This window comes from Microtus pennsylvanicus, chromosome 13 (genome assembly GCF_037038515.1).
Source record: "Microtus pennsylvanicus isolate mMicPen1 chromosome 13, mMicPen1.hap1, whole genome shotgun sequence".
Classification (NCBI taxonomy): domain Eukaryota; kingdom Metazoa; phylum Chordata; class Mammalia; order Rodentia; family Cricetidae; genus Microtus; species Microtus pennsylvanicus.
Genome location: NC_134591.1, coordinates 51,644,268 through 51,672,175, shown reverse-complemented (window position 1 = coordinate 51,672,175; position 27,908 = coordinate 51,644,268). Strand labels below are relative to the sequence as shown.

The 27,908-nt window shown below is 53.5% G+C and overlaps 1 protein-coding gene across 8 annotated transcripts in view; it reads left to right on the top strand.

Moving 5' to 3' along the window:
• Ptprf (protein tyrosine phosphatase receptor type F) overlaps window positions 1-27,908 on the top strand; it is an 82,556-nt gene that overhangs the window by 45,546 nt on the left and 9,102 nt on the right. For 2 of the 8 annotated variants that reach the window (XM_075946620.1, XM_075946619.1), the window contains 17 exons: window positions 4,872-5,141; window positions 7,919-8,500; window positions 8,727-8,863; window positions 9,318-9,462; window positions 12,913-13,218; window positions 13,824-14,017; window positions 16,827-16,853; window positions 18,137-18,254; window positions 18,332-18,910; window positions 19,602-19,699; window positions 19,846-20,099; window positions 20,185-20,278; window positions 20,730-20,948; window positions 21,341-21,495; window positions 23,993-24,108; window positions 26,863-26,895; window positions 27,684-27,781. In XM_075946620.1, the coding sequence (XP_075802735.1) occupies window positions 4,872-5,141; window positions 7,919-8,500; window positions 8,727-8,863; window positions 9,318-9,462; window positions 12,913-13,218; window positions 13,824-14,017; window positions 16,827-16,853; window positions 18,137-18,254; window positions 18,332-18,910; window positions 19,602-19,699; window positions 19,846-20,099; window positions 20,185-20,278; window positions 20,730-20,948; window positions 21,341-21,495; window positions 23,993-24,108; window positions 26,863-26,895; window positions 27,684-27,781 (3,425 nt within the window). The remainder of the gene's footprint in view (window positions 1-4,871; window positions 5,142-7,918; window positions 8,501-8,726; window positions 8,864-9,317; window positions 9,463-12,912; window positions 13,219-13,823; window positions 14,018-16,826; window positions 16,854-18,136; window positions 18,255-18,331; window positions 18,911-19,601; window positions 19,700-19,845; window positions 20,100-20,184; window positions 20,279-20,729; window positions 20,949-21,340; window positions 21,496-23,992; window positions 24,109-26,862; window positions 26,896-27,683; window positions 27,782-27,908) is intronic. The other 6 variants (XM_075946624.1, XM_075946622.1, XM_075946625.1 and 3 more) reach the window with 6 other exon arrangements.

Below are 27,908 nucleotides of genomic sequence, written 5' to 3'. Positions count from 1 at the left end.
GAGAAGGTTGGTCTTTTTCACTTCTTATCCATCTACAGTTGGCCCACCGACTGTGCCCGTCAGTTGGGACCAGCGGGCTTGGTCAGCTCCCTCAGGCTCGCTCCAGCCGTGCCTGCCCGCCAGTTGGCCTCTGCTCATCACTGTTTGGGCTGGCTGGCAGGCAGGACCAGGGATGGGTGGGCAGGCCTTCTGCCCTGCATGCCTCTGCTGCTTGAGTCCCTGATGCACTGTGTGTCTGCATGTCCCCTTAGCCAGGCTCCACAACTGGAGTGGCCACGCATGCATGGTGCATGGCACAAAATTGCCCCCCACCGTTGCACCCAGGCCAGGCTAGCTGTCTGTTCCTGGTCGAGTTCAAGAGCGATTGTGGAGAGCTATGGGTCAGAGGGACTGTAAGGGCTGATGTGCTTGACATGATCAGAGGGTTGGAGAAACTTCTACCATTTCCCCACCCTTATGTAAGCCATGTTTGCCTAAGAGAAGCCAGAACTGCCGGAGATAATAGGAAGAAGCTAGTTTAGAGTGAGTTGTCCCTTGAGATCTTGCAGTATGCGACACAGTCCTGCAGTGTCTGCCCTGTCCTTGAGGCCCCTGAGCCTTACTTGTGTTTCATGAAGCAGACTTAAGACCAGCCTCTTGGTCTACGTCTCAGAGACAGTGACAGTTGTGACACAAGGCGAGTGGCATCACCTTGGCACACTGTGCAAGTGTCCCATCGCTGCATCTTTTCTGTCTCCTGCCAGGTCCAAACCAAGGTCATCCTCTCTGCCTGAGCGTCTCCACCAGCCTCTGTTTCTCTGTGTAGAGTGTGTGGCTCGCTAGTCAGCTAGCAGTCCTCAGCCCCGTGCTGGGCAATGGCACTGGGCATTCACATCCAGGTTTTTTATTCCTGGAGTGTCTGAGTCATCAACTGGAGTTTGATAGGGCCTTGAGTAGCAGTCAGCTCAACTGTAGGTTGGGCAGGGCTTCTAGAAACTGCTCAGATCCCTTCCCAGAGCAGTCCCCTTGGAGCCAGGCCTCTACTCCCCAGTCCTGGGCCAGGAAGGAGCTAGTGGTCCTTAACATATCCCACGCTCTAAAGAGTCAGAGCAGCTCTCCTGTCCTCTGGACGTTGGGTGTCCAAGGAAGAAACATGACAGACCCAAGCTAGCAAGTGCCCTCTGCATCTTGATCTGTGGTTTTGAGTTTACTCCAGGAGGACAAGGGAGCAGGTCAGGTGGAGGGCTGCAGCCCCAGCTCAGATATCAGCATAAGCCTCCATCCATATGCACTCCTGAGCTCTGGGGCATTTCGGTTACACCATTTCGCTGACCAGGCGGATCTGCCAGGGTGTTCAGAAAACAGTCATCAGCAGACATCCTAGTCCGCAGCCACTCCCCACACACCCCTTCACCTTCCCTCTGCATCCTTTGTCCCTCGCCCCACCCACCCTGTGGTCCCACCAAAAATAAGCGCATACACAAATATTTAACGGGAAGGAGAAATGAGTTTCTAAATATTCCGGGGGGATTTGCCGGGCTGGTAATTTGTTTGGTGCTGATAATTGCATCTTACATTTTTCCAGCTTTACTTAAAACTGTGTGCCGGGTGTGCCAGCATTTAATTACTGCTCTGCGGCAGCCACAAGGTTATTTATTAAAGAGTTATTTTATCTTGATACAGTGGATCCTGCCCCTTATCCCCTCCTTAATGTTGTGTTATTTTCATCAGAGAAATTTCCGCCAGTGAATGCAGATTGCGGGGCTGCCTCCCCCTGCGATTAGGCTGTCACTCCACTGAATGCTGATGCCTCTGGGCGCCGCACCGCCCTATTATAGGGGGTTGTCAGCGCAAATAATTAGACTTAAAAGTTACAGCTGAAATATAATCCAGAAATGGCAGGGCCCTGTTTTGGAAATTGTCTATAAAATGTCAGCACTAAAGATGCACGGAGAACGGTAATAGACCGGCATTGTTGCAGCCTGAGAGTAGACCCTAAGAGCATTTTCCCCAGCTCCAGTTTTTCCTTCCCTGCTGTTGCTTCTGTCAATAGACCGAGTCCAGGGTGAGTCCTGCTCCCCTTGGAGGCCTTGTGCTTCTGGCATCAGGGGGAGGATGGTGGAGATGCTGTGCTGAGTGGCATCAGCCACTTCCAGCTGTTGGCACAGGGTCAAGACACAGGGCCCCATTAGCATTCAGGACACTCTCTTGCCCCCGACCCGTTAACCCTGTCCCCTGCAGATGTGCTGACCTGCCTGTGTGCTAGGAGGCTGGCCTCGAGGACTCCGCACATGGCTGGGACCTAGTGCTCTTATGTGTGAGTGAGGTCCTCAGTGGTACACCTGGGGCCTAGTACGGGGGTAACCCTGACCTCATGCCTCTCTGTAGCCCCTAGAGTTCTCTCCCTGCTACCTGCATCTTGGAGGGAAATAAAAACTATTCTTAGTATCAGTTCCCACAGTGCCTCCGTTTTCTGACGGTGGCCAGAGTTGGAGGCTTTCAGAGGAGTGGCCAGGGCACCACCTTCTTGGGCATCAGGCACGTATTTGGTGCAAAACATTCACAAGCACAAAATAATAAAATAAATCTAAATAAATAGAAAAAAATTTTGTTGAACAGTGCTAGCACATGCCCTTAGAGCATGCCTGAGAGCACTCTAGAGGCAGAGGCAGTGAGATTTCTGAGTCCAAGATCAACCCGATCTACAGAGCAAGTTCCAGGACAGCCAGGACTGCACAGAGAAACCCTGTCTCGAAAATAAATAATTTTTTTTGAGGAGAGGGAGAATAGAAACCCCTTACGAGCAAATCTAAGCGAAACAAAGAGTCCCTTAGGTTACAGAACTTGGCCGTGTAGAAGTAGGTTGGATGTCGGGCAGGGCTGAGGCCAGGTCTTTAGACAGTGTGATCAGGCCATTGTCATTACTCTGCCGCTCCACCTTCTTATCTTTGTACGGGGCAGGTCCTCCCATGCGCTGGGAAAGGTTCCAGCCTGAGCTCAACTGCCCCTGTAGACTGTGTTTCTGCTCCCACCAGTTGTGTAAACATTCAAAGGTTGTTTCTGGTCCAAAGGTTGTTTCTCGTTAGCTGGGTCTGGATCACACGCTCCGTGTGCCAAGAATGGAGAGAGGGAGATGGCTCCCATAGAGAAAACGAAGATGGGATGGGCAGTGTTGCTCAGTGGTGGAGTATAAAACCTAGCATGTACGAGCCCCTGCCTTCAGTCTCTAGCACTCTTAACAGAAAAGGGGAGGGGAGGGGAAAAGGAAGGGAGGTGCTGCTTCTGGACAAAGGCAGAACTCTGTGTGGCTATAATATACTCCTGATGCATATCTGACGTGAGTCTGGAGAAGAGGCCGGGCCTGCGAGCCATTCACTGTGACTCACTTGAGGCTGCCAGTGTTGTGATTCCAGCTGAGGAACTTAGTGAAACAGTCGGAGACAGTGTGGAAGCGGGTTCTATGCAAGGTCTTAGAGGCTGCCCGCCCGTGAGGAACCACACAGGAACTTGTTAATCAGGGGAATGCCCATTGTCTGTAGGGAGCATGGGAGTGGTCAGGTGGAGGCCCACAAGATGAGGGGCCAGCGTAGAGCCTGCTCGAGCGAGCCCAGAAGTGGTGGTGGTAGTTTAGGTGTTAGTAGTGGCATTACCTACGTGTTTGGAGGGAACCTGATTTTGAAAGCTGTCTTAGACAGAGCCATAATACAGCCTGGTGACTCCTGCTAAATGTCTCAGCTCTGAGCTTCGGTTTGACCGCTGTGAAGTGAGGTGAGGTTGGACCTGGTGGTCTTTTCCAGTGCTTCTAGCTCTGCTTCTGTGATCTGGGGCTGTGTGAGATGCTTCGTATGTGGTACCACGGGTCCTCTGCATGTCTGGGCTCCCCAGCAAGAGTCCCCAGAGACCAGTGTTCTCGTAGCGTGCCCTTGGGTCACTTAGGCTTGCTGCCTGTCCTCTCTGACCCTCTGTGGAAGGGAGACCAAAGAGGAGCCATAGGAACCTCTGCCAGCAGCTGCATGGCCTGTCTGCATGCCAAGCATGCCTCTGTGTGGCTAGGTCTTGTCCACCTTACCCCTCTGCATGCTCTGAATGTCTGTGCCAAGCTTGCTACTTGAAGGGTTGGTTCCAGGCTGTGCCCTGGACTGAGAAACTCAGGGCAGCTTCTGGCCAGGGGAGTCCAAGGCTGGGGGTCGTGGCCAGGCACAGCCACCCTCCTCCTTGAGACCTTCGCTCACTGGCACAGAAAGCCGTCTGTTCGGCGCCCTCATCATGTTATTGCCATCCTCATGCCCATCCTGCCCGCGGACCACGTCCCTGGCCCGCCCAACCCCTTGTGCCTGTGCTAGCCCTCCTAAGAGGCAGTCCACATTGTGGGTCCCAGGCTGACTGAAAGCACAGCCAAGGCCCAGCAGGTGGTTGTGCCATTTCCTCTTCTCTCCTGGGGCTGTGGCCTCAAGGTGGAGACCTTGACTCCAGAGAACTGATCCTTTACCTGCCCCAGCCATACTCTGAGGACCTGGATTTCTTTCATTGGTTCCCCATCTGATCACTCTAGAGACACTGGAGGAGGGAAGGCAGGAGAAAGCAAGGGTGGTCTCTGGAGGACCACCTGGACTGTGGCTCTAACCAGGCCTGACTCTTGCACTAAGTCCTGTGTGACCTTGGCCGAGTATCCCAGGCCTTAAGATGGAAACTTGGTTGCAAGTTCTCAGTAAGAGGTATTCCAGATGGTTCCTGAGTACAGGGACCACTTCTAGTCCCAAAGTGAGGTGGGAAGTGGTGAGCCAGTCCCCCTGGCTCTGACAAGAGAGGCTTCCGTGATGAGGGGCCCCTGCCCTTCTGTCCACCCTTGTGCCCTGCCCAGCCTGTGAGTGCCTCTCTCCCTCCTCCCGCAGTGCGTCGTGTGGCTCCTCGTTTCTCCATCCCTCCCAGCAGCCAGGAGGTGATGCCGGGTGGCAGCGTGAATCTGACTTGTGTGGCAGTGGGTGCACCCATGCCGTATGTGAAGTGGATGATGGGTGCCGAAGAACTTACCAAAGAGGACGAGATGCCAGTGGGCCGCAACGTTCTGGAGCTAAGCAATGTCATGCGATCTGCCAACTATACCTGTGTGGCCATCTCTTCATTAGGCATGATAGAGGCCACGGCCCAGGTCACAGTCAAAGGTAAGTGTACCGGATGACTCAGCCAGCTGATGTCCTCCTCTGTCTCGGGGGGCTTTAGTGGTGGTTGAGTCTGGAGGGCTGAGCGATCATTACCCTCTTTTAAGGTGCCCAGCTCTGGGCAGGTCCTTAGAAAGAAGATGGGTACTGGGAATAGCCAGCTGGTATTCCCACTTGGCAGGCATTGTGCCAGTAAAGGTTGATTTTGCTTTTTAGGGAGAACAGATGCTCCTGTTCCTCCTGTTTTACAAGAGAGCAGTTCAAATACATCTTTTGCCCAGGGTCACACTGATGTAAATGATGAAGCAGAGGCTTGGCCTTGGTGGTCTGAATTCACAGCCTGCAACCACTATTGGGTTGAACAGCGTCCCAGGGAGAAGGGTGTACTGATAGCCAAGGTGAGGGGAGGTTTTCTCTGCCCCGCCTCTGGGGACAGGCACACATAACATTAATATTTATAATTCTTTTTTTTTATATTTGTTTATTTATTTATTATGTATACAATATTCTGTCTGTGTGTATGTCTGTAGGCCAGAAGAGGGCACCAGACCTCATTACAGATGGTTGTGAGCCACTATGTGGTTGCTGGGAATTGAACTCAGGACCTTTGGAAGAGCAGGCAATGCTCTTAACCACTGAGCCATCTCTCCAGCCCTAATATTTATAATTCTTAAAAATTTATTTAAGATTTATTCAGTTTCTTTTGTGTGTGAGTGTTTTGCCTACATATGTGTGTGTACAGATTTATATAAGACACTCCCACATCATGTGTGTGTGTGCTGTGAGGCCAGAAGAGAACATCAGATCATCTGGGAGTGGGGTTTATGGATGGTTGTGAATTAACATGTGGGTCCTAGGAATTGAATCCTGGCCCTCTATGAGAGTAACAAGTGAGCCAGGCAGTGGTGGTGCACGACTTTAATCCCAGCACTTGGGTGACAGAGGCAAGTGGATCTCTGTGAGTTTGAGGCCAGCCGGATCTACAGAGCAAGTTCTGGGACAGGCTCCAAAGCTACACAGAAAGACCCTATCTTGAAAAACAGACTAATAAACAAAAAGCAACAAGTGTTCTTAACTGCTGAACCATCTCTCCAGCCCAATACATATCTAGAATTTTTATCTACCTACCTACCTGTCTGTCTGTCTGAGACAGTATGTTAGTATGTCACTCTGGCTGTCCTGGAATTCACTGTGTAGGCTGCTGATCCTCATACCTCTGCCTCTTAAGTGCTGTTATTAAAGGCTTGCTTCACCGTGTCCAGCCGTATGTTTAGTATTTATGTGACAGGCTCTGCCGTGATCTCCCTGCTTATATTCTTACCTGACTTTGATCCATCCTTCGTTCTGCAACTTGAATAGTCTTTTTTTTTTTTTCTCTTTTTTCTGGGGATGTGTGGTTGGGTTGGAAACAATTCTGTTGCTTTGGAGAACTCACTGTTGTAGTTTAGGCCAGAATTGAACTCACAGAGACCCCCCCGCTTCTGCCTCCCAAGTGCTGGAATTAAAAGTATACATATACCAATGCTCTCAACTTGGATGATCTTTTCAAGATACAAACTAAGAGCTGGGGACACAGCTTTACCATGCGTTATGCCCTGGATTGAATCCCTAATACTGCAAAAAGCAGTGTGTGTAAGCCAGGATCATATCACTCCACCTGATCCTACTTGGGCTGGAACCCAGGACCTCACACGTGCTAAATTAAACGCCCTGCTGAGAACTACTGCTAGCCTTAGGCTGTTTCCTTATGTGGAAACAGAAGGTAGCTTTCAGGGGCTCACATTGCTCTGGTAGTCCCCGGGAGCACCAGCTGGCCTCTCACCCTCAGTACCTGCTAGCCACACAGATCCAAACTTCCAGTCCCCTCTCCTGCTCCCTGTCCACTCCAGTAGTCATTGGCTCATCTCCCTTCCGGCCTCAGCACTATGAGACTTTCCCTGTTCACCCTGTCCGAGGAGAGACCGTGGTTTTTTTACTGCTGTCCTTGTACATAGTTACATCGACACATTTGCTGATTATTTCCCCAGAATATAAATCCCAGAGGGCAGAGATATGACCGCGAGCCACTCTGACACGAAAGTGGTGCCTAGTACATGGTGGTCTTTCTTCATGGAGCGATCGTGGCTGGGATTTTGCCACCTTCATTCTGAGCCACGTCATGGGGTCTACTAGGGCTTTGTGGCTTTTCCAGAACTCTTTTTTTTTTTTTTTTTTTTTTTTGGTTTTTCGAGACAGGGTTTCTCTGTGGTTTTGGAGCCTGTCCTGGAACTAGCTCTTGTAGACCAGGCTGGTCTCGAACTCACAGAGATCCGCCTGCCTCTGCCTCCCGAGTGCTGGGATTAAAGGCGTGCGCCACCACCGCCCGGCCTTTTCCAGAACTCTTAAGGCCAGTTCCTTGGGAGATACTACACACACACACACACACACGTGCGCACACACACGCAGTATAGCAGCAAGCAGATCTCTGCCTAGTCTAGGTGTGTGGACTGTGTGGGACTTCATAGGACCAAGTCTGCTAGGTGAATCCCATTTGCTATGTAATGATCCAGTGTATGTGGGGTCCCAAGAGCAGTGTGTTACATATTAAAGGACTCAAGGCTTCTGGGGCCACGGACAGAGCTGGCTGCTGTGTCTCACGTAGCTGCCCCTAACAGTCACCGTAAGCCTTTTCTCAAGGTGGGTTGTGGGTGTCAACCCACTCAGGTGGCTGTACGCTGCATTTGGATGATGTTTTGGCTCTGTTCTCAGAGTCCTGACCTCCAACACTTCTTTCTCCTCAGCTCTGCCAAAGCCTCCAATTGATCTTGTGGTGACAGAGACAACTGCCACCAGTGTTACCCTGACATGGGACTCTGGAAATGCAGAGCCTGTATCCTACTATGGCATCCAGTACCGTGCGGCTGGCACAGAGGGCCCCTTCCAGGAAGTGGATGGCGTGGCCACCACCCGGTACAGCATTGGTGGCCTCAGCCCTTTCTCAGAATATGCCTTCCGTGTGCTGGCTGTTAACAGCATTGGACGAGGACCACCCAGTGAGGCGGTGCGCGCACGGACGGGTGAGCAGGCACCCTCCAGCCCTCCGCGCCGTGTGCAGGCCCGAATGCTGAGTGCCAGCACCATGCTGGTGCAGTGGGAGCCACCTGAAGAGCCCAATGGCCTGGTACGGGGATACCGTGTCTACTACACTCCAGACTCCCGGCGCCCCTTGAGCGCCTGGCACAAGCACAACACTGACGCAGGACTCCTTACCACTGTGGGCAGCCTGCTACCTGGCATCACCTACAGCCTTCGCGTCCTTGCCTTCACTGCCGTGGGCGATGGTCCACCCAGCCCTACCATCCAGGTCAAGACACAACAGGGAGGTAGGTAGGGGTCTGCGTTCTGGGTAGGCAGCTGACAGCAAAGGCTTGGGAAGGTCATTCCTGTTTCCTCGGACTATGAAATTTGGAGCTTGGGAGGGCAAGGGTGCCATACTCTACAGATACGTGGTCACAGGGGATGCAGGACAAGGGAGTGAGAGGTTGGCATGCTCTCACTGGGCCCTTGGAGGTGTCGTGAAGCTGACAGTGCCTGGGGTGGGCATTGCAGTGCCTGCACAGCCTGCAGACTTCCAGGCCGAAGCTGAGTCGGACACCAGGATCCAGCTCTCATGGCTGCTGCCCCCGCAGGAGCGGATCACCAAGTATGAACTGGTGTACTGGGCAGCAGAGGATGAAGGCCAGCAGGTGAGCCATGAGGTTAGGAAGGGTGGAAGGAGAGCATCCTCTGGTTCCTCTTAGTCTGTGCTGGGCGCACCTGGACAGGTTCCAGCTCCTGGGTTTCTCCCGGCAGCACTGTGGCCCCTGTAGCCTGTGTGGGTTTATGTAGCCTGCACCACTCCTGTGCCAGAGGCAAAGTTTCTAGGGTCTGCCTTTGATCCTTTGAGTTCTTGGCCTGTGTGCTATTGTCCTAGCCTGACGTTTCCCCTAGGGCCACAGATCTCTGCTGGTCCTGGTGATCTTTGAAGTGGCTGTGCTATGAGTCAAGCCATGCATTTCTTGTTTGGCTTGTGTGACTGCGTGGGGTGGGTCCTCTCATAGAACCGTGGTGGGTCCTCTGCCAACTGCTTGCAGCCCATGTGGGGACTAACCAGTGGCCTCTGAGATATGAGCAGTCAGTAAGTGCTCTCTGCTCTTCCAGCACAAGGTGACCTTCGACCCCACCTCCTCCTACACTCTTGAGGACCTGAAGCCTGACACGCTGTACCACTTCCAGCTGGCTGCCCGCTCAGATCTGGGGGTGGGCGTCTTCACTCCCACCATAGAGGCCCGTACAGCACAGTCCAGTAAGTGCCTCCCTAGGCCATACCTGTCACATCTGGGCTGGGACACTTGTCACATCTGGGCTGGGACACACACAGACATACACCCTTCCCCTTCGAGCAGGTGGGTGGTCAGGTCTGCTGAGTCCAGTATTGGACTCCAGTCTGGGCTCTTGAGTCTGGACCCCAAGAAAGGGACAGGTAAGTGTCCTGCTAGTCTCTGTCCAGGCAGTGGTTGCCTTCTCTCTGCTCCCTGCCCAGCCTTCTGACCCTTTCTTACCCTTGTGACCCCTGTACCCCACACAGGTAAGTTCTGTGTCTGTGATTCATCTTTATCCTCTGTCCCCCTCCTTCCATATCTAGATCATACATACCACTGACTTGGTGGGCCTGCCATGTGCAACCCTGCCTAGGTGCTTCACTTCCCTCCCCGTAGCCCTCCATCTCATCACCACATCCCCTTCCTCATACCCGACCATGACACTTCCTTGGGAGCTGTGTGATCTGTCTGAGGCCTCTGCACTCAGGGACAGGTCCATGAGACTGTGACTGTGGTCAGTATGTATGTGTCCCCACGTCTGCCTGTGGGACCACATGTCTTAGGTGACAACCTGGCAGTATGTAGAGCCACTACGAGACTGTGTGAAAACCTGGTCTATAGCCCCTGAGTGTGTCAGTGTGTCTTGGGTGTAACCCCGTGACTATGTCTGTCTGACTCTGTAGCTCTCTAGCTCTCCAGAGGAAGATGATGGATTGTGGAAGTGCGCGTGTGGCTTGGTGTAATACTAGATGGCCCATCTGTGACCAGTATGCCACCGTCTGCAAGGTTGCCTACTTGATAAGATGGTCATGGTGTGACCGGTGGAGTGGCATTGTGTAACAGAACCATAAGCGTGACCGTGTCAGTAAAGTCCTTATGACATAGAGTCCTTATGGAGCATGTGTGCAGAGGTCCCTGACTTTGTATTCTTACGGTCATTCTTGAGGCATCTGCTATGCTCTTGACGGGGGCTGGACCCGACATGCTATCAGTCTGGCAGCATGGCCAGAAGACATGGCCTCTCAATCCATGGGGCCCCTACAGTAGACTGAGACAAACAGTATGTCTGTAATTACCCAAATGAGCTTTTAATTATATTTGTATTAAGTAAGATGGGAGGGTAGAGACATGGCAGCACAGGAAACGCCATGGGTGAAAAGATCAAGAGAATTATCTTGGAGATGTGATGCTTCACCTAGGCTGAAGCAAGGATAGACGCTAACTAGGTAAAAGCTGACTGTAGTGGTCCTGGGCAGAGATTCTGCAGGCCACTGTTCTCAGCAGCCACCCAAGCTGTAGTAGTCAGACTTCAGAGATAGCTCTGCCTGCTCTGTGAAAATGGGCAGGTGGCCCATGAGATCACTTAGAAGCCTTGTCAGTGGACTAGGTAGAGTTTGGAGAGTTGGCTCAAGTGGTAACAATGGATTTCTTCGTTATCTAAGACACTGACTGGCCAGGAGTCAGTGACAGATTGAAAATGGGGAGCAGTGGGATAGGGATATGGAGGTTTATCTTGTTTCTGATAGGAAGCTCTGAAAGAGCCCATTGGCCCCAGGACAGGAAGTGGATGGAAGCAGGTGTGACCAGTACACCTGGCTTCAGACACCCAGATCCGGGCTGTGTCGGTCAGTCAAGTGTAGAAGCGTGGCGGCATGACATGGCCTAAGCTGGAGGAAGCAGACGTGAGAAGACTGGAAGTGAAGTCTAGGGATGGGGAGGAAGGCAAAGAGGAAGTCCGTAGAAGGTGACCTGAGCCTGCTGCTGGGTGGCCAAAGGGAATGGATGTGGTGGAAAGTGGACTTGGAGGAGATGTGTGGTGGCCTGGAAGGGCAGTGGGAGGTGAGGGAGTAAGCCAGCATGCTTGGATGTCACCAAGAAGCTAGTTGTAGGGGCCTGTGGTAATTGGAGGGCCTTCGGCCTTGAGGATGAAGTTTTCTTTTAAGGCGGGAACTCCTGAAGTAGCTGCTTTGTGAGGGTTAGGACAAAGCAGGAAGCAGGGAAGGAGAGGGTCAGCTGGTAAAGTCTCTGGAGGGAGAGAGGGGCGGAGTGTGGGTGGGGAAAGCTTGGCCTTGGACTCCACTCCTGAGAGAGTTAGAGTACAGGTAGCTGCTGCTGTGGAAGGCAGGCAGCGAGTTTACGTGCCTGTAGGCAGAGGGAGGGAGCTCTGGGAACTGCGCGGGCTGACTGCGTCGTTTGTAAAGTAGCAGAGTGAGCAAGATAGAGTAGACCTCAGCAGGTAGCCTATGGGGGGGGGGGGGCTCCCTGGAAATATAACTTGTCTACTTGCCGGTGTTGCCTTATTTATTAGCTAATATGGGTCAAGCAGTGACAGAGAAATTGAGGGCCTGGGGAGCTGACTCGTCGGGTTACAGAGCTGTGTAATCAGGAGAACCGGATCAAATCCTCAGCACCCATACAACAAGCTGGGCATGGCCACATACACACCTGTAGCACTAACCCTGTTGGCAGGCTGAGACAGGAATTTCTGGGCCTTTCTGGCTGCCAGTCTAGCTTCAGGCTCAGCGAGAGACCCTGTTTCAAGGGCATTCGGTGGTCTCTTCTAAAATAGGCTACCTGACATCATCCGTGGCTTTCACATACGCGTGTGGGTACACGTGCCCATGTGTTCATATATACGTACACTTCACATACACAGAAAGACATGAGAGTCGTACACTGCTGCACCTCACGCCAGAGCTGCATCTCCAGGGCTGTAAGGATGCTGTTTCCCGGGGATGCTGGGGCCTGGGACCACAGATTGGAGACGGGACCATTCCTAGCACTAGTAGTATGCTCGCATAGGCAGAACTGGGCAAGGGAAGTGAAACCCAAACCCCTGGAGAGTTGATGCTTTGTTCCCATTAAATGGAGGGCTATTGAAGTTACCTGGGCAGGGAGTAACAAGTCTGAGGTGAACGGAAGCTCCTGTATTGGTAGTGGGGTCTAGAAAAGTCACCAGGTGGAAAGGGAGCCCACACTTGCCTCTCCTAAGGAATCCAAACCTCAGAGCCACTAGCCACCCCTGGTCTAGATTCAGAGACCCTGACCACATAGGCACAAGTTAAGATAGTCTTAAATCAAACGAAGCCTTTGAATCACTTATCCCCAGGAGAGGATTATATTCTCCAAGTTCTGGTATATGTATATTTGATGCCATGTTTGTGTGAGACGGCATATGCATGGGAGAGACGCTGTTAGAACTCCATATGTGTGTGAGACACTGCACATGCTGCGTGCGTGTGCGTGCGTGCGTGTGTGTGCGCGTGTGTTCTTGAGTAGAAAACTAGTTCAGAGGGAGTCCGGCCATCTCTGCAGCATTATGCCTAGAAGGCCCCAGAATGGCTGGGTGAGTTTCCAGTCCCTTGAGTCTTGGTCACTGTGCCTGTGATCCCCACCCTCCATTTGCCTGCTTTCCTCCCATTTGTCTTCCCCAGCCCCATCCGCCCCTCCCCAGAAGGTGACATGTGTGAGCACGGGCTCCACCACGGTCCGGGTAAGTTGGGTTCCACCGCCAGCTGACAGCCGCAACGGCATTATCACCCAATACTCCGTGGCCTATGAGGCAGTGGACGGCGAGGACCGTAAGCGGCATGTGGTGGATGGCATCAGCCGTGAGCATTCCAGCTGGGACCTGTTGGGCCTGGAGAAGTGGACGGAGTACCGGGTGTGGGTGCGGGCACACACGGATGTGGGCCCTGGCCCTGAGAGCAGCCCGGTGCTGGTGCGCACCGACGAGGACGGTAGGCAGCATTGCATAGCGTTGTCCTGGGGAGGGGTGGGAAGGGAGGCACACTGCCTGGGGCTGCCTGCCAAGCACCCCAGGACCTTCCTCCACAGGACCTGACAGACTCATTTCCTAAACTTAGTCTTAATGGTCTAAACTCTGGGGAGATGGTGGTGGTGGGGTAGCCCTTGTCTAGGTCCTGGCTTCTGGGCCATCTCCAAGATAGCCTTAAAAACTTTAAAGGCTATGGCAGGAGAAGCAGCCCCACCCAGTATGAGAGTCAGGCTTGGGAAGATGAGGGCAGAAGACTCAGTAGGGCCAGAGGACTTTGGCTGAATATTGATGAAATTTGTGACAGATAGTGGGAGCCTGGGTAGTTGAAGGCTCGGTACCTCACCTCTGGCTGTTCTCCACATCTAAATAAGTCGCCCTGCCAGAGGGGTTGACCGGGATGATCCAGTACAGGCAAAGGGTTGCTCATCAGGTCAGCCAGCCAAAGAAACATTGGTGCCTTTCCCAGGGGAGTGAGTGGGTGCAGAGTCACAGCCTAAAGTTAACTATGCATACCCTGAGCAAGGCTCAGTTTCCCGTGTCTGACTTCCCTCTCTACCTGGCCTCCAGTGCCCAGCGGGCCACCACGGAAGGTGGAGGTTGAGCCTCTGAACTCCACTGCTGTGCATGTCTCCTGGAAGCTGCCTGTCCCCAACAAGCAGCATGGACAGATTCGTGGCTACCAGGTCACCTATGTGCGGCTGGAGAATGGTGAACCCCGAGGCCAACCCATCATCCAGGATGTCATGCTGGCCGAGGCTCAGGTATGTCACTAATGGTACTGGGTGGCTGGGTCAGCATTGACCAGTGTGTCGCATTTACTCCTCAGAGCCCAGACTTGTTCCTTCTCCGGCCGGCTCTCGGAGGTGTTTATGCAATTTATGGTCGTGTTGGAAGTGCCTTGGGTACGGAGATTAGGAAGTGAGGCCCAGATTCCAGGGACACTTCTTTTTTGTGTTAGGATTGCTCAAGTTGTGCCAGCCTAGGCCCTGCTACCCCCTCCACCCTGGTTTTAGCCACCAGTGCTCAAAGGGCAGTCTCCAAAGACCCCACCCACCCAGGCTCCTTGCACACTGTTCTGCCCCAGCCTGTGGTTTGCAGGAATCTTTGAGCAGTGCCGTTGTCCCCAGCAGTGCTGTTCTGAGTATCCCTGTGCCAGAGGCAGACAGGGACTTCAAGAGTTCTCTGTCCTCTTTGGCCTCAAGCCAGTTCTGAGGCAAAGCTGTGCAAATAATCACCTGAGTGATTGACCCCTGATGTTTATCTCGAAGCCTGAGCCTGCCAACCAGCCCTTTCCTGTTGGAAGCTTCTGTCTTCCTGGGGGATTCCGCCCCCGAGCTTACAGTGAGGTCCCTTGAGTATTCTGACCCCTGGCTTGCTGTTCCATCTAGGAACATGAAGCGTTATGAGATTATACATCTGCATGACCAAAATGAGCCAGCAAGTGGATGGCGGGTCTTGGCTAGGAGGCCAAATCTCTACCCTAGGCAAGAACTAATAAAGAATCAGAAAGCCTGCCATGTTTGCCCTCAGGCTAACCCTATCCAGAACCAGGTCCTGAGGATTCTTGCGCCAGCACTAAGTCCCATCAGGAAGAACTTAGATTCCCTTTCCACCCAGCGTGAACCCCAGATTCTGCAGGCTATGCTGAGGAGTGGGCTCCCACAAAGACAAACAGCCTTCATGCCTTTGGCTGGGCTCCACCCTCAGAGCCAAAATTCTTCTTTGCCTAGAGGGTGACTTCTTTCTTCTCCTAACCTGCCTATACTGAGGGACCCAGGGGTGGGGGCAGTGGGTGTGTTCACCAGCCTGCATTCCTGGGGCAGGTTGAGGGATCCTCACAAAGTCTCAGCAGACACACCCGCCCAGAAACATCCAGAGAATGACTCGCTCTGGCCCCTCCCATCCTAGGAGTCTGGCACTGCAGCTGCAGCCTCTGGGGTTCCAGGAAAGTCATATGCTTTTGTGTGCTGGTCCCTGGCACTTTGAAGGGGGTTGGGCAATAAAGTCAGGGACATTGCCCCAGTATTTGTATCCTTTATGTATAATATACCCAACCAGACTCCAGGGACATCCTGGAAGACAAGACCTGCCCTTACAGCCTTGTGCCCCCCCCACACACACATACAGACTGGGTCGCCCTGCTTTGGGCCAGTGGGAGACCAGATGGAGCACTTATCCAACATGGCCCCAGGGCCTAGCTGTCCCCTGTGTGATTCTTGTCAAGGACATCCTAGCCTGCCTTTCTCCACCTAATAGAGCCATCTGTGCAGCCCAGGGCCCCAGAAGGATCAAAAGGAAACATGTGATGGGTATCCCAACTTTCAGTGTACAGCCCAGCCTGCTTCCCCTGTGCTCCCGCTATGAGACTTGCCCCTCTCCACTTCCTTTTGTCCCTTCTTGTGGCTCCCCCCCTTCTCCTCTTTCTTTCCTTCCCCTCCACCCCTCTCCATTCTGTCCCACCCCTCTGTCTTTTCCCTTCTCACTGCCTGCCATGTGTTAACTCCACACCAGGGCCTGGCTTGGAAAGCCCGGGTCCATCTCAAGTAAGGAAACCTAAGTCTATGTAGTCCCGGCCCATTCTGCAAAATAAACACGATCTTTAGAGGAATCTTTATAGTCTTTCCCATATTTTGCCTAAAGACTTTGTGACAGAGCTTGCCAGTTGCCAGCATAGCAGGTGCTCAGTCCAGTGGACAGAGGCCAGGCCAGCTACCTGAGGGTGGTCAGTCCACTTACATACTTGCCTAGAATACCTAGGCACACTGACGCTAGAATTTACCACTACCATGAAACTAGAGTCTTCCTGCTTTGACCCCAGGCACCTGTAGAATGGAATTCAGAGGTGTAAGGTCTCCCTGTGGCTATGGGGTAAGGTCCTGGCTCTGAGCTGGCTACCCAGCAGCCCTTATAATCTTTTTTTTTTTTATTATGAGTACAATATTCTGCCTGTGTATATGCCTGCAGGCCAGAAGAGGGCACCAGACCTCATTACAGATGGTTGTGAGCCACCATGTGGTTGCTGGGAATTGAACTCGGGACCTTTGGAAGAGCAGTCAATGCTCTTAACCACTGAGCCATCTCTCCAGCCCAGCCCTTATAATCTTGTTGGCAATCCTGACTCTTGGCTCACTCTAGCCATAATTCCAGCACTATGATCTGGGACACTCCTCAGAGTGTCACCTTAGCTCAGGTGACTCTAATTTATTGTTTCAGCTGAGGTATTGAGAGTGGAGGAAATAAATAAGCCTGGAGAGTCATAGCAAGATGGGCATAGATAGGAGTCTGGGCACAACAGGGGATGGAGTCACCCCTTAGTGTCTTCCTTCTGTCTGAGCTGTCAAGCCTCTCTCCTTATCTGACATTGTCCATGTCACCCTGCCCTGGTTAGGCCTGGTACACACAGTTGGTGCTCAGTGATGCAGGGCCCTGTGTCTGACTGGGGAGCGGTCCTGGGCTGTCATCTCAGTGGGCACTTCAGAACTGTCTGTCAGTCCTCCATGGGCCAGGTCCTCTCCAAGTCAAAATCCTTCACCATCTTGTCTCCCTTTCTTTCCCTCTCCCGTGGGTCAGTGGAGACCAGAGGAGTCCGAGGACTATGTAAGTAAGAGGTGTGCAAGCACGGGCAAGACTGGGTCAGGCTGGGCTCACGGGACACTCCCCCTCTCCCAGCCTGTGTCGCCAAGATCCACAGGGCACCAGCCACATCCAGAGAAAATTGGCATGTAGACATGAGCACCAGGCTGAGCAGTGATTGGCGTTTCCTCTAATCCGTACTCCTCGCCTGTCGAGCAGCAATTTGAGGCCAATGTTCACAATCGACCAGGACCTGGCCCCTGCTCTGGCCAGACAGGGATGGAGTTAAATCCAATCCTGATCATTAGGCCTTATTGATCCCTGAAGTGAAAAATCACCTGCTCAGGCCCAGGCTGGGAGAAACGCCGGGGAGCCCAAGCCCTGGAAGACCCTCCAGCTTGGGCAGTCAGGGCCCTGCAAAGGTTTGTTGGCATCTGCAGTTGGCTCTACCTGAGGCTTAGAGCTGGAGGGATACCAGGGCTGGTGCTGACAGCCCTATTCCTACTCCATGGTGGTACCTTCCCTCCCTTCTTCCTAATCTTCTTTGTGGTGTGGCTTGTTCTTCAGTGGTGTTTCTCCCCATGTCCGGAAATGATGCCTTTGCTGGATGGGGTGTGGGTAGGATCCGCCAATGGAGTGGCTGACTTGTTGGGCATCAGTGGAATGTGTTCCCGGGTATGGGGAGTTTTCTGTTCTGCCTTTCTCCAACTGTTATGTGCTCTCAGTGGGGATTGGATAGCACAGTCACTGAATTAGATGGGATCCCTCTACCTTACAGTGTTGTGTCTTGGCCCTCTCTTGTACCCTGCGAGTGCATTCTCTCATTCTCTCTCTCTCATTCTCTCTCTCTCCTTTCCTCTTTGTGTTTGTATTAGTGTCTGTAAGTGGCCTTGCACCTGCTACTTCAGGAGGGACTGTAATCTGTAGTATGCATGTGCGTGCCAAGAGGCGTACAAGGTGCTGGGAGCGTGCAAGGCTCTGTCCTGGTGTGTGTGGGGGACCTCATGAGGTGTCACTCACAGCACAATGGAGTGAAAGAAACAGTGTGGCCCTTTGTTCTTCTCTGAAAGGAAGAATGAGCTGTCTGCCCCAGACATGGGGCGTCTGGGGTGGGTAGCATGCTCCTAGTCCACATCCCACCTGGCTGTCCCGCCTCCAGTGGAGAAAGGATTTATACACAGTTCCACCTCCCAAGGCCTTGGTCCTGTGTATCTGGGGGCACCCTTGGCTACAGTCTTCAGGTGACTGATAGTCTAGCCTCTTCTCACAGGGTGTGATGGGACCTGCCCTTCCCCCTTCTCCTTCAGGAAACCACCATCAGTGGCCTCACCCCAGAGACCACCTACTCCATTACTGTTGCTGCCTACACCACCAAGGGGGATGGTGCCCGAAGCAAGCCCAAAGTGGTTACTACAGCAGGGGCAGGTGAGTTGGGGGTCAGGGACAAAGCTGGGTGGGCAGCAGAGGAAGGGCAGCACCAGAGCCCAGTGCGTGCTGTTCAGTCCCAGGCCGGCCCACCATGATGGTCAGCACCACGGCCATGCACACCGCGCTACTGCAGTGGCACCCACCCAAGGAGCTGCCTGGAGAGCTGCTGGGCTACCGTCTACAATACCGTCGGGCTGACGAGGCACGGCCCAACACCATAGATTTTGGCAAGGATGACCAGCATTTTACAGTCACCGGTCTGCACAAAGGGGCTACCTACATCTTCCGGCTTGCTGCCAAGAACCGGGCTGGCCCAGGTGAAGAGTTTGAGAAAGAGATCACAACCCCAGAGGATGTGCCCAGTGGCTTTCCTCAAAACCTTCGAGTGACAGGGCTGACCACATCGACTACGGAACTGGCCTGGGACCCACCTGTGCTGGCAGAGAGGAATGGACGCATCACCAACTATACTGTGGTCTACCGTGACATCAACAGTCAGCATGAACTGCAGAATGTCACTGATGATATACACCTTACACTGTTTGGCCTCAAACCAGACACCACTTATGACATCAAGGTCCGTGCACATACCAGCAAAGGCGCCGGCCCACTCAGCCCCAGCATCCAGTCCCGGACCATGCCCATGGAGCAAGGTGTGTGCTGCGGTCATGACAATGCCCGCCCAAGCGTGACTGCTCCTAGGGACCTGTGCTGTTCTTGACCCACTGACCTCTCGCCACTGATCCACCAGCTTCTGCTGTGTGACACTTCAGTCTCTCACGATTGCTAACCTCTAATGAACAGGCACCACATTCTTGGGTGTGTGACCCTGACCTCTGCTGCCCTTGACCTACTGACCTATGCTGCGTGACCTTCCAGTCTCTTGTGATCTTGAGCCTCTGATCTCTTTGCTGTGTCGCCACTCTAGGCTGTGCAGCTCACTGTACTTTGGTTTGTAGCACTAATCTTTTGAGGCCTAACCTACTGACATCCAGAGACCGTGCTCTGCTATGTGGCCACATGCTTCTCATGGCCACAGCCCACTGACCCCTGGCTGCTCTGATCTGGTTCCGAGCTCAGGTTTTCACCCATGCTCCTTTGGAGATCTGGCCACAAGTGCTGTGGCACCCCCAGGCCTGACCGGTGCTCACTGTGGAAGAACCGGGGTTAGGCATTGAACTGTGTGTTGTGAAGCTGACTCGGGGTGCTTGGTTGTCACCCTTAGTCTCCTGCTCTCACCCCGGGCTCCCCTACTCCTCTGTGCTCTAGCCATTGTCACAGTCTCTGGCCCATTCACCCAACCCCACTAGCCACAGGGCTGACTCCCTCCTCATGCCTCCACAGTGTTTGCCAAGAATTTCCGTGTGGCGGCTGCAATGAAGACATCTGTGCTGCTCAGTTGGGAGGTCCCTGACTCTTATAAGTCCGCTGTACCGTTCAAGGTGGGTAAGGACCCCTGCTGACCTAGACTAGGACACCCCCATCTGTTCTGCACTGCCATTGGATCCTTATGTAGTCACAGCGCCCTATAGACCTGTGGAGGTGTCATCACCCAGAGGCACTAGCTGCTCCTTCTCTTCCCCCACAGATCCTGTACAATGGGCAGAGTGTGGAGGTGGATGGGCACTCGATGAGGAAGCTGATTGCAGACTTGCAGCCCAACACAGAATACTCGTTTGTGCTGATGAACCGTGGCAGTAGTGCGGGGGGCCTGCAGCACCTGGTGTCCATCCGCACCGCGCCAGACCTCCTGCCACACAAGCCGCTGCCTGCCTCTGCCTTCATAGAGGATGGCCGCTTCTCCCTCTCCATGCCTCAAGTCCAGGACCCCTCACTAGTCAGGTGTGCAGAAGAGGCCAGAGGCTGGTGTGGAGCAGCATCGTAGCAGCTGGCAATGAAGATTCTGATTGTTGTTCTGTTCTCACAGGTGGTTCTACATTGTGGTCGTGCCCATTGACCGTGTGGGCGGGAACTTGCTGGCACCGAGATGGAACACACCAGAGGAGCTGGAGCTGGATGAGGTGCCTAGGGAAGAATCAGCACTGAGGGCATCCCCATGTGGTTGGCAGTGGCTGTCTGCCACTCCCTCTCTAGGGAGAGGGACTCTGAGTGGGAACCCCCCCCCCCCGGAGTAATTTTGAGAACTCCAGGAGGGCTTACAGAGACTTTCCCAGAGGTATTTGGTGAGGATCCCTTGGTATAGGAATCAGTGGAGACACTTCTGTAGCTCTAAGAGCATCTTGAGCCCTGTGAACCTCAGAGAGGCCTGTGGTGTAGAGCTGCCCATGTGGAAACTGCATCTCTGGCTAAGATGAGGTTATTCATGAGCCCCTTCCTCATAGGCTACCAGGAGTAGCAGTACCCGCAGGGGTCCCTTAGGAGGGGGGAACCTCTATATCCCAGGTTATGGCCCCAGGGTCAGCGTGCTGCTCCCGGGCCTTGTGTGACTGACTCTGTGCTCTGCTCTACCAGCTTCTGGAGGCCATCGAGCAGGGTGGGGAGGAACAACGGAGGCGCCGGCGCCAAGCAGAGCGGCTAAAGCCATATGTAGCAGCTCAAGTGGATGAGCTCCCCGACACCTTCACCCTGGGGGACAAGAAGAGCTACCGGGGCTTCTACAATCGGCCCCTGTCTCCGGACCTGAGTTACCAGTGCTTTGTGCTCGCCTCCCTCAAGGAACCCATGGACCAGGTTGGCCTGAACTGGCATGACTCTCAGAACCCTAAGACCCCCAGGCTTAATTTAACACTAGGCCAGTCTCTGACCTTAGGAGACCCCAGGTCTGCATTCTCCCTGAGATGCCAACATCCTAGGACCAGGACAGCCCTGAGGACCAAGTATCTTAGTATACTAGTATATAACCTAGTATCCCATGACACGCGGCCTCAGGACCTAGAAGACCAGACCTAGCTTGGCTTCAGTGGCGCAGTCCTGCTGGCCTGCTCCAAGTCAGTCTTACAGGTTTAGAGCCTGGGTCAGCCCAATGTCTCCTGATCTTGGGGTGTCCTTTCTGGGTTTGATGGGTGAGGGGGCGGGGTTCATGCTGTGCTCACAGTCTGTGCTGTTGTTTCATTGGACCGCAGAAGCGCTACGCCTCCAGCCCCTACTCGGATGAGATTGTAGTCCAGGTGACACCAGCCCAGCAGCAGGAGGAGCCCGAGATGCTGTGGGTGACAGGCCCTGTCCTGGCGGTCATTCTCATCATACTCATTGTCATCGCTATCCTCCTGTTCAAGAGGTGAGTGCTGGGCCTGGCTCCAGGGGACAGCCTGCTGCTTGCCTCCCAGGTACTCTGGTGTAGTATTAAGTCACCCATCTCAGCATGGCCCCTGGGCAGGCCAGGAGGGACAGAAACAGAGGTTCTGTGTGTGTGCACTTCTGAGCCGCCCACCTTTGTGAGGAAGGGCTGAGGTGAACTGTGTATGTCCCTAGGCATGTCTGTCCATCTGTTTCTGTGCATGTGAACATGTCTGTCTCCTTTCAGTAGCCACTGGTTCCTGGTCTCCTGCCGTGAGCACTTTCCTTCTGCTAATTCCTGGGTGGTTCCCTGGCCACCTCTCCTGCTTAGGTCCACAGAGGTCCAAACTCAGTCGTAGACCCAGTTCCCCATGAGTATTTACATAGCAGCTGTTGATTAAAGAGTGATTATAGCCATAGCTGTCTCTTAACATGCTCTCAGGTAGCTGTAGCACCTGTCCCTGGAGGTCTACTGTCCTTCCAGCTCCCACGCTGCTTCCAGGTGTTTGACTTGGCTATTCCAAAAGTAGTCGTGGCTTCCATAGAACTCAATGTATAGATTAGGCTGGCTTCAAACTCACAAAGATCCACCTGCCTCTCTCTCAAGGCACTGAAGGCATGTGCCACCACTGCCTGGCTGGCTAATGTAAGCCTTTGATGAACTGAACCTGTGGTTTAGGCCTGGGATCCCAGCTACTCTGGGGACTGAGGTAGAAGGATTCAGGGCTAATCTGGGTAATTTAGCTAGATCTTATCTCAAAAAACAGAACTTTTGTGTGTCTTTTTTAAAGGTCTGGAGCTGTAGCTCATTGTGGAGTGCCTGCCTTCACATGCACAAAGCCACAAAACCTTTTTTTTTTTTAAAGCCTAACCTTTGAGCCTGACAGTTGAAGTGCCTGGTTAATTGTATCTTTAGCATTGCCCTTGACATCATTACAGTAAACAAATGTGGTTCCTTGGCCCCTGGGCTCCTGCTCTGCAGCAGCCCCGCCCCCACTGCCCTGTCCCTTCTTACTGGGCAGCTGTCCCTTCATCCTTTGCGCCCACTAGTCTCTGGTGTTTTAGGGACTTCTGGCTCCCGGTCCCAACTTGCTACAGCCCTTCATCTTCACCAGAATGCCCCACTGGATATATGCTGGGCCCCCAGCAGCCGGCACATGGCTGGTTTTTGAACATGTGCCGTTCAGTGTGTGATGTCACCACATGAATGTGTCCACTTCCTGTGCCCCGTCATTACCCTGCCCTTGTCTGGACCCCACACTCTTTCCCGATACATTCACTCCTTCCTCCCACAGTGGACAGGCTCGTAGGTGGCGTTCAGGAGTATTCTCCCCACCCACATATCCTCCCTGTCCCCACCTGTGTTCTGATGCCCATACATAGAGGTGAACTCCCTCCTGAGGGTGTCATACAGGTACCACATCAGGGTACCACGTCCCCCTTGTCATGTGAGGGCTGAGTGCTCAGCAGAAACAATGACCATTCCTTTCTTCTGTCCTTGCCTGTCTCTCGGGACCTAGTAAACAAGAAAGGTAGGAGTCGTTGTTCCTTCTCTCCTTACACGCCTCCCCCTCTACTATCCCTGTGCACATCTTGGGCCTGCAGGGAGGGGTGGACTTCTGACTGGTACCCTTTAACCTGTGGCTTTAATCAGCAAGCTGGCTGGCCAGCACAGTAGGATCCCTGGCTCGGGATGAGTCCTCACTGGCATGAGGGACAGGCTCTGTCACGCTCCTGTTAGTCCAACTCTGTGGCTTCCACAGAAGATGCTCCTCCCTGGGGTATATGCACGCTGCAGCCCTCGCTGCTTCCCTGAGTCCACAGAGCTCTCCAGAACCCTCCCTAGGCTCCCATTTCTCCAACCTAATTCCTACAAGAGACCGTCTCTCTACGCTCTGCCGAGCAGCAGGGAAAGGTGTCCTGATGCGCGCAGGCGCAGGCGTGTTTCAAGTTCTCCCCAGACACTCCTGTGCAGGGACTGCAGCCGGTCCCTGGGTAGTCTGTCTCTGACCCTCTCATTTTAGATGGACAAGTTGAGGCCAGTGAGAGAGGACTCTGTCTGGGAAGGGCAACGCCTTTCCTGCCCTTCCCCTGCTGCTCTGGGCATTCACTGTGATAGCCTGAGAGCCAGGCAGCTGGGACCCAGTACCTTGTAATGTTTGTGTATTTTATGTGTCGTTGCATGTTTTTTCCTGGTGGCTTCTGCTGCCTCAGCTGTTGTGGTAGTCTTAAGGACAGCGGCCACTGGCCAGTGGTGACCTGCCTCCGGTCCAGAGGAGCCACCAGCCTCTGTGTGACCTTCCTTGCTGCACTGCTCTCTGCTGACACCTGCTGTCTCCCTGCCCCACCCCTTCCCACCCTGTGTTTTCTCATTGACACTGCTCTGCCCCTGGCTCATGCCCAGAGATCCCAGGATAAGGCGGGTGGTAAGAAGACAGCTGTGGCCATGGGGGCTGCCTGTGCCGCAGGTTTTCACTAGCCTACCCTTGCTTTTTTAGGAAGAGGACACACTCCCCATCGTCAAAGGATGAGCAATCAATTGGGCTGAAGGACTCCCTGTTGGCCCACTCTTCTGACCCTGTGGAGATGCGAAGGCTCAACTACCAGACCCCAGGTAGGGCTGATCTCTTGGCCTCTTGCCCTCCAGCCCTGTCCTCCCCCCCACCCTCTCTCGTTCCCTTTGGATTAATATGACTGAGGCTTCCGTATTCAACGGGTGGACAGCTTCTCTGGGGTGAGCAAACTTCTTGACTACCAAGGTTGCTTGTGTCTCCAGTCTCTGAAGGTGAGCTCTAAGGAGCCTTTGGAGCCCACATCTCTGGCCCGAGTGGCCAGTCTCTGTATCTACTCTCTGGCTCTACACAGACATACACACACGCATGCTGCACGCAGACACAAGTTAGAAGTGAGAAGCTGGGCTGGGCATGGTAGCGCACGCCTTTAATCCCAGCACTCGAGAGGCAGAGGCAGGCCAGTCTCTGTGAGTTCGAGGCCAGCCTGGTCTACAAAGTGAGTTCCAGAACAACCAAAGATACACAGAGAAACCCTGTCTTGAGGGGGGGTGTAAGAGGCTGTAGCAGAAATTATGGCAGATGAAGGGCTCCCACCTGACCCTTACACACACACACACACACACACACACACACACACACACACACACGTTAGAAGTGAGAAGCCATAACAGAAAGCACATGAAAGACTGTTTGGGGTTGGCTGTTCACTGTGGTGACCCAGCTCCAGACTGAGTGCCTGCCTCTACACCCCATGGCTCTCTGTTCCATTCATCTGGAATATCACTCCCGTCAAGATGTCTGTAGTCCATGGCCATCCTTATAGGATTGTGCGGTAGATTGTCATCGGATGCCTTTGAACACACAACAGTGGAACAAACGAGTGAACTGGTGTGTACACACAGGGTTTGTGTGTGCGAGAGCTAGTTAGTACTACACATCAAATTACCCCTAAACTCAGAGGCTTAAGACAGCAGTAATTATATATCCTCTCTCACAGCTTTTATGAGTCAGGAATTCAGACAGGGCCCGGCAGGATCAGCGCCTATTCCAGAATGTCCAGGCCCTCAGCCGGAATACTTGAAAGCTGGAACCTAGAATCATTTAAAGTTGAGCTTGCAGATTATGGTCTGGAGCCAAACATGGCCACCACCTGCTTTTGTAAATAAAGTTTTCCCAGAACACCACTAGCCCTGTTCATTTCTGGGAATGTCTGCACTATAGAGGTCTCTTTTTGAGACAAGGTTTTTCTCTGTAGCTTTGGACCCTGTCCTAGAACTTACTCTGTAGACCATGCTGACCTTGAACTCAAAAAGATCCGCCTGTCTCTACCTCCTGAGTGCTGGAATTAAAGGTGTGCGCCACCACCTCCAGACTACAGGGGTCAATTTACAGATAGAAGGCAGAAGAGATCCCAGGAGTCAGAGCCTAAAGTACTTACTTCCTGCCCTTGGTGGTTAATGTTTGCCAGCCCCTGGGTGGGTTGCTCAGGTGGGTCGTGGATGAGTGAGCTAGCCTCTTCGTGTAGGCTGAGCTTCCTCACAGCATGCAGACCTAACAAGCTGTTGTAACCAGTGACTGAACCGGTGAGGAATGCAAGCACCAGAGTGGTGTGGCTGGAGAGTGGAAGAGCCTGCTCCTGGTGGGGGCTCTCAGTGGAAGCACAGTGTATCCATCTAGTTAAAACCCTGAGCGTCTCTGAAGCCTTGGAGTAGTATACCAAGGTAACAGAGACTGAGCAGCTCAGACTTCATTCTGAGGGACCCGGTAGTCACTGAAGGTCTTCAGTGGGGGAGCAGCAAGGCTGCTGTAGAAAACCTCTGGCTGGGGGCTGAAGAGATGGCTCAGCGGTTAAAAGCATTGCCTGCTCTTCCAAAGATCCTGAGTTCAATTCCCAGCAACCACATGGTGGCTCACAACCATCTGTAATGAGGTCTGGTGCCCTCTTATTGTATACAAAAGAAAAAAAAGAAAACCTCCAGTTGGCTCTGTGGAGAACGGGCTGACTAGGAAGAAATGGAGCAGAGCCCTTAAGCAGTAGACGAGTGACAGTGGGGACAGAGGCCCAAGGGTTTCAGCTGAGCCCACACAGAGATGCAAAGATGGCTGTGTGACTGCTGCTACAGGAGGGTGTCCAAGTGCGAGTCTGGGCCTTTGTGCTGACCTCAGCCCTGGAGCCGCCAGTGTGAGCAGTGGTCACAGCCCAGAATGGACACTCTCCCCGGGTGAGCAGAAAGGGAAGAGGGAACCCGTGGATGCAGGATGGTGTAGTTGCAGGAGAGAGTGTATGCAGAGGTTCCAGGCAGGAAGAGGCTCTGGCTTGACTGCTACTGTAGTGCCATGCTGAGAAGGGTGGGCCAGTAGCTTTGTTGTGGGGATCTTGGGTTGTAGGACCCAGTCACCCGCATTTCCCGCAGAATACCCAGCAGAAGCATTTCCATGGGTTGTAGAGCAACAGCCATGGCGTTCAGAGCCCATTCGGGTGTCGGTGTGTGAAGGATGCCATGGGTCCATGAGAAGAGGGGTGTGAGAGTGAAGAAGGTTTGTCATTTCCAGAATGGAGGCCGTCTCAAAATAGCCAGGGTCAGGTTTTGAGGGGCTCAGGGCTGAGCTGGACTGCCTCAAGAGGCCCTGCAGGTTGGACCTATGGTGTTTGGAAGCACTCACCCCTGGAGGTGGGACTGGAAGTCAAGGGAGCTTATAGTGGGACCTACCCCATATTTCCTGGCCTCTTATTGCCCCATCTGTGTTCCTTCCTCTTGCCTTTCACCTACAGCCCCTGCAGAACCAGGTGACCAGCAAAGGGTTACTGTGCTCTGCTCCCTCCCCACTGTGATCTTGGTTTGTTTTCTCTGCAGGTTCCAGTGCCCCCAGTTGCCCGAATATCTCAAGTTAGTTTTCAAAGTTCCCATGTTTGGGGACACATTGGCTTCAGTGTCTGTCTCCACTCTCCCGCTCTCTCCCCTCCCCTCCCTTCCTCTCTCCTTTCCTCTGTTTCCTCTTTTCCCCTCTCCCCTGTCTCACTCCTCTCCCTCCCCTCCCCTGCCCACCTTGCTTCCTCTTGCCCCTTCTCTCCATCCTGTCTCCCTGTCCCTGTCGCCTCTGGTCTCTCTCTCTCTCTCTCTCTTTCTGACACAGTCTGGCATCCCTGCCTCCTGTGCCCTTGCCTCTCTCTGGCTTCACATCTTCCTCCTGGTCCCTGCTGCTCTCCCCTTTCTGTGTCACTCTGCCATTGCCTTTGTACTCCATGACCGTTCCGTCCGCACACTTGGTGCCTGGGATGACAGGGTCACCAGATCTCCCAGGGTGACTGGCATGGATGAGGGGTGGGGGGTCTGTCTAAGACAGGTGCAGTGAGAGCCCAGCCCCACCCTGTCTATTGCTGCCACTTCCCTGAGCTTTCAGCCCAGTCTTGGGAGAGACCTGCCAGGCAGAGAGGGCCCTGTTGTCCCTGTGCAGCACCAGATCACCTGGACATGCTTCCTTCCATGCTCACAGTACACACACTTCCCCTCTGGCTTCTCCAGCCACTGTGCTCTGCCATCCGTGTCGCCGCATGTGCTGATGTCTTTCCATGCCACCAGTGCCAAGTACTCCATGACCACACGTGTTCACAGTCCATGCCTTGGGCTGTCTCTGCCACCCTGTTCAGAACTCACACTGACTCCACCTCCCCCAGGTATGAGAGACCACCCGCCCATTCCCATCACCGACCTGGCGGACAATATTGAGCGCCTCAAAGCCAACGATGGGCTCAAGTTCTCCCAGGAGTATGAGGTGAGACAATGCCCCCTCCCCCCATGTGGCCTCAGTTTTCCTGTCAGTTTTGTCTTGTTCTGGGTCCCAACTAGGACTAGGAAGGATGTAGGCTTTCCTGGAATAGCCAGGGAGGTCAAAAGCAAAG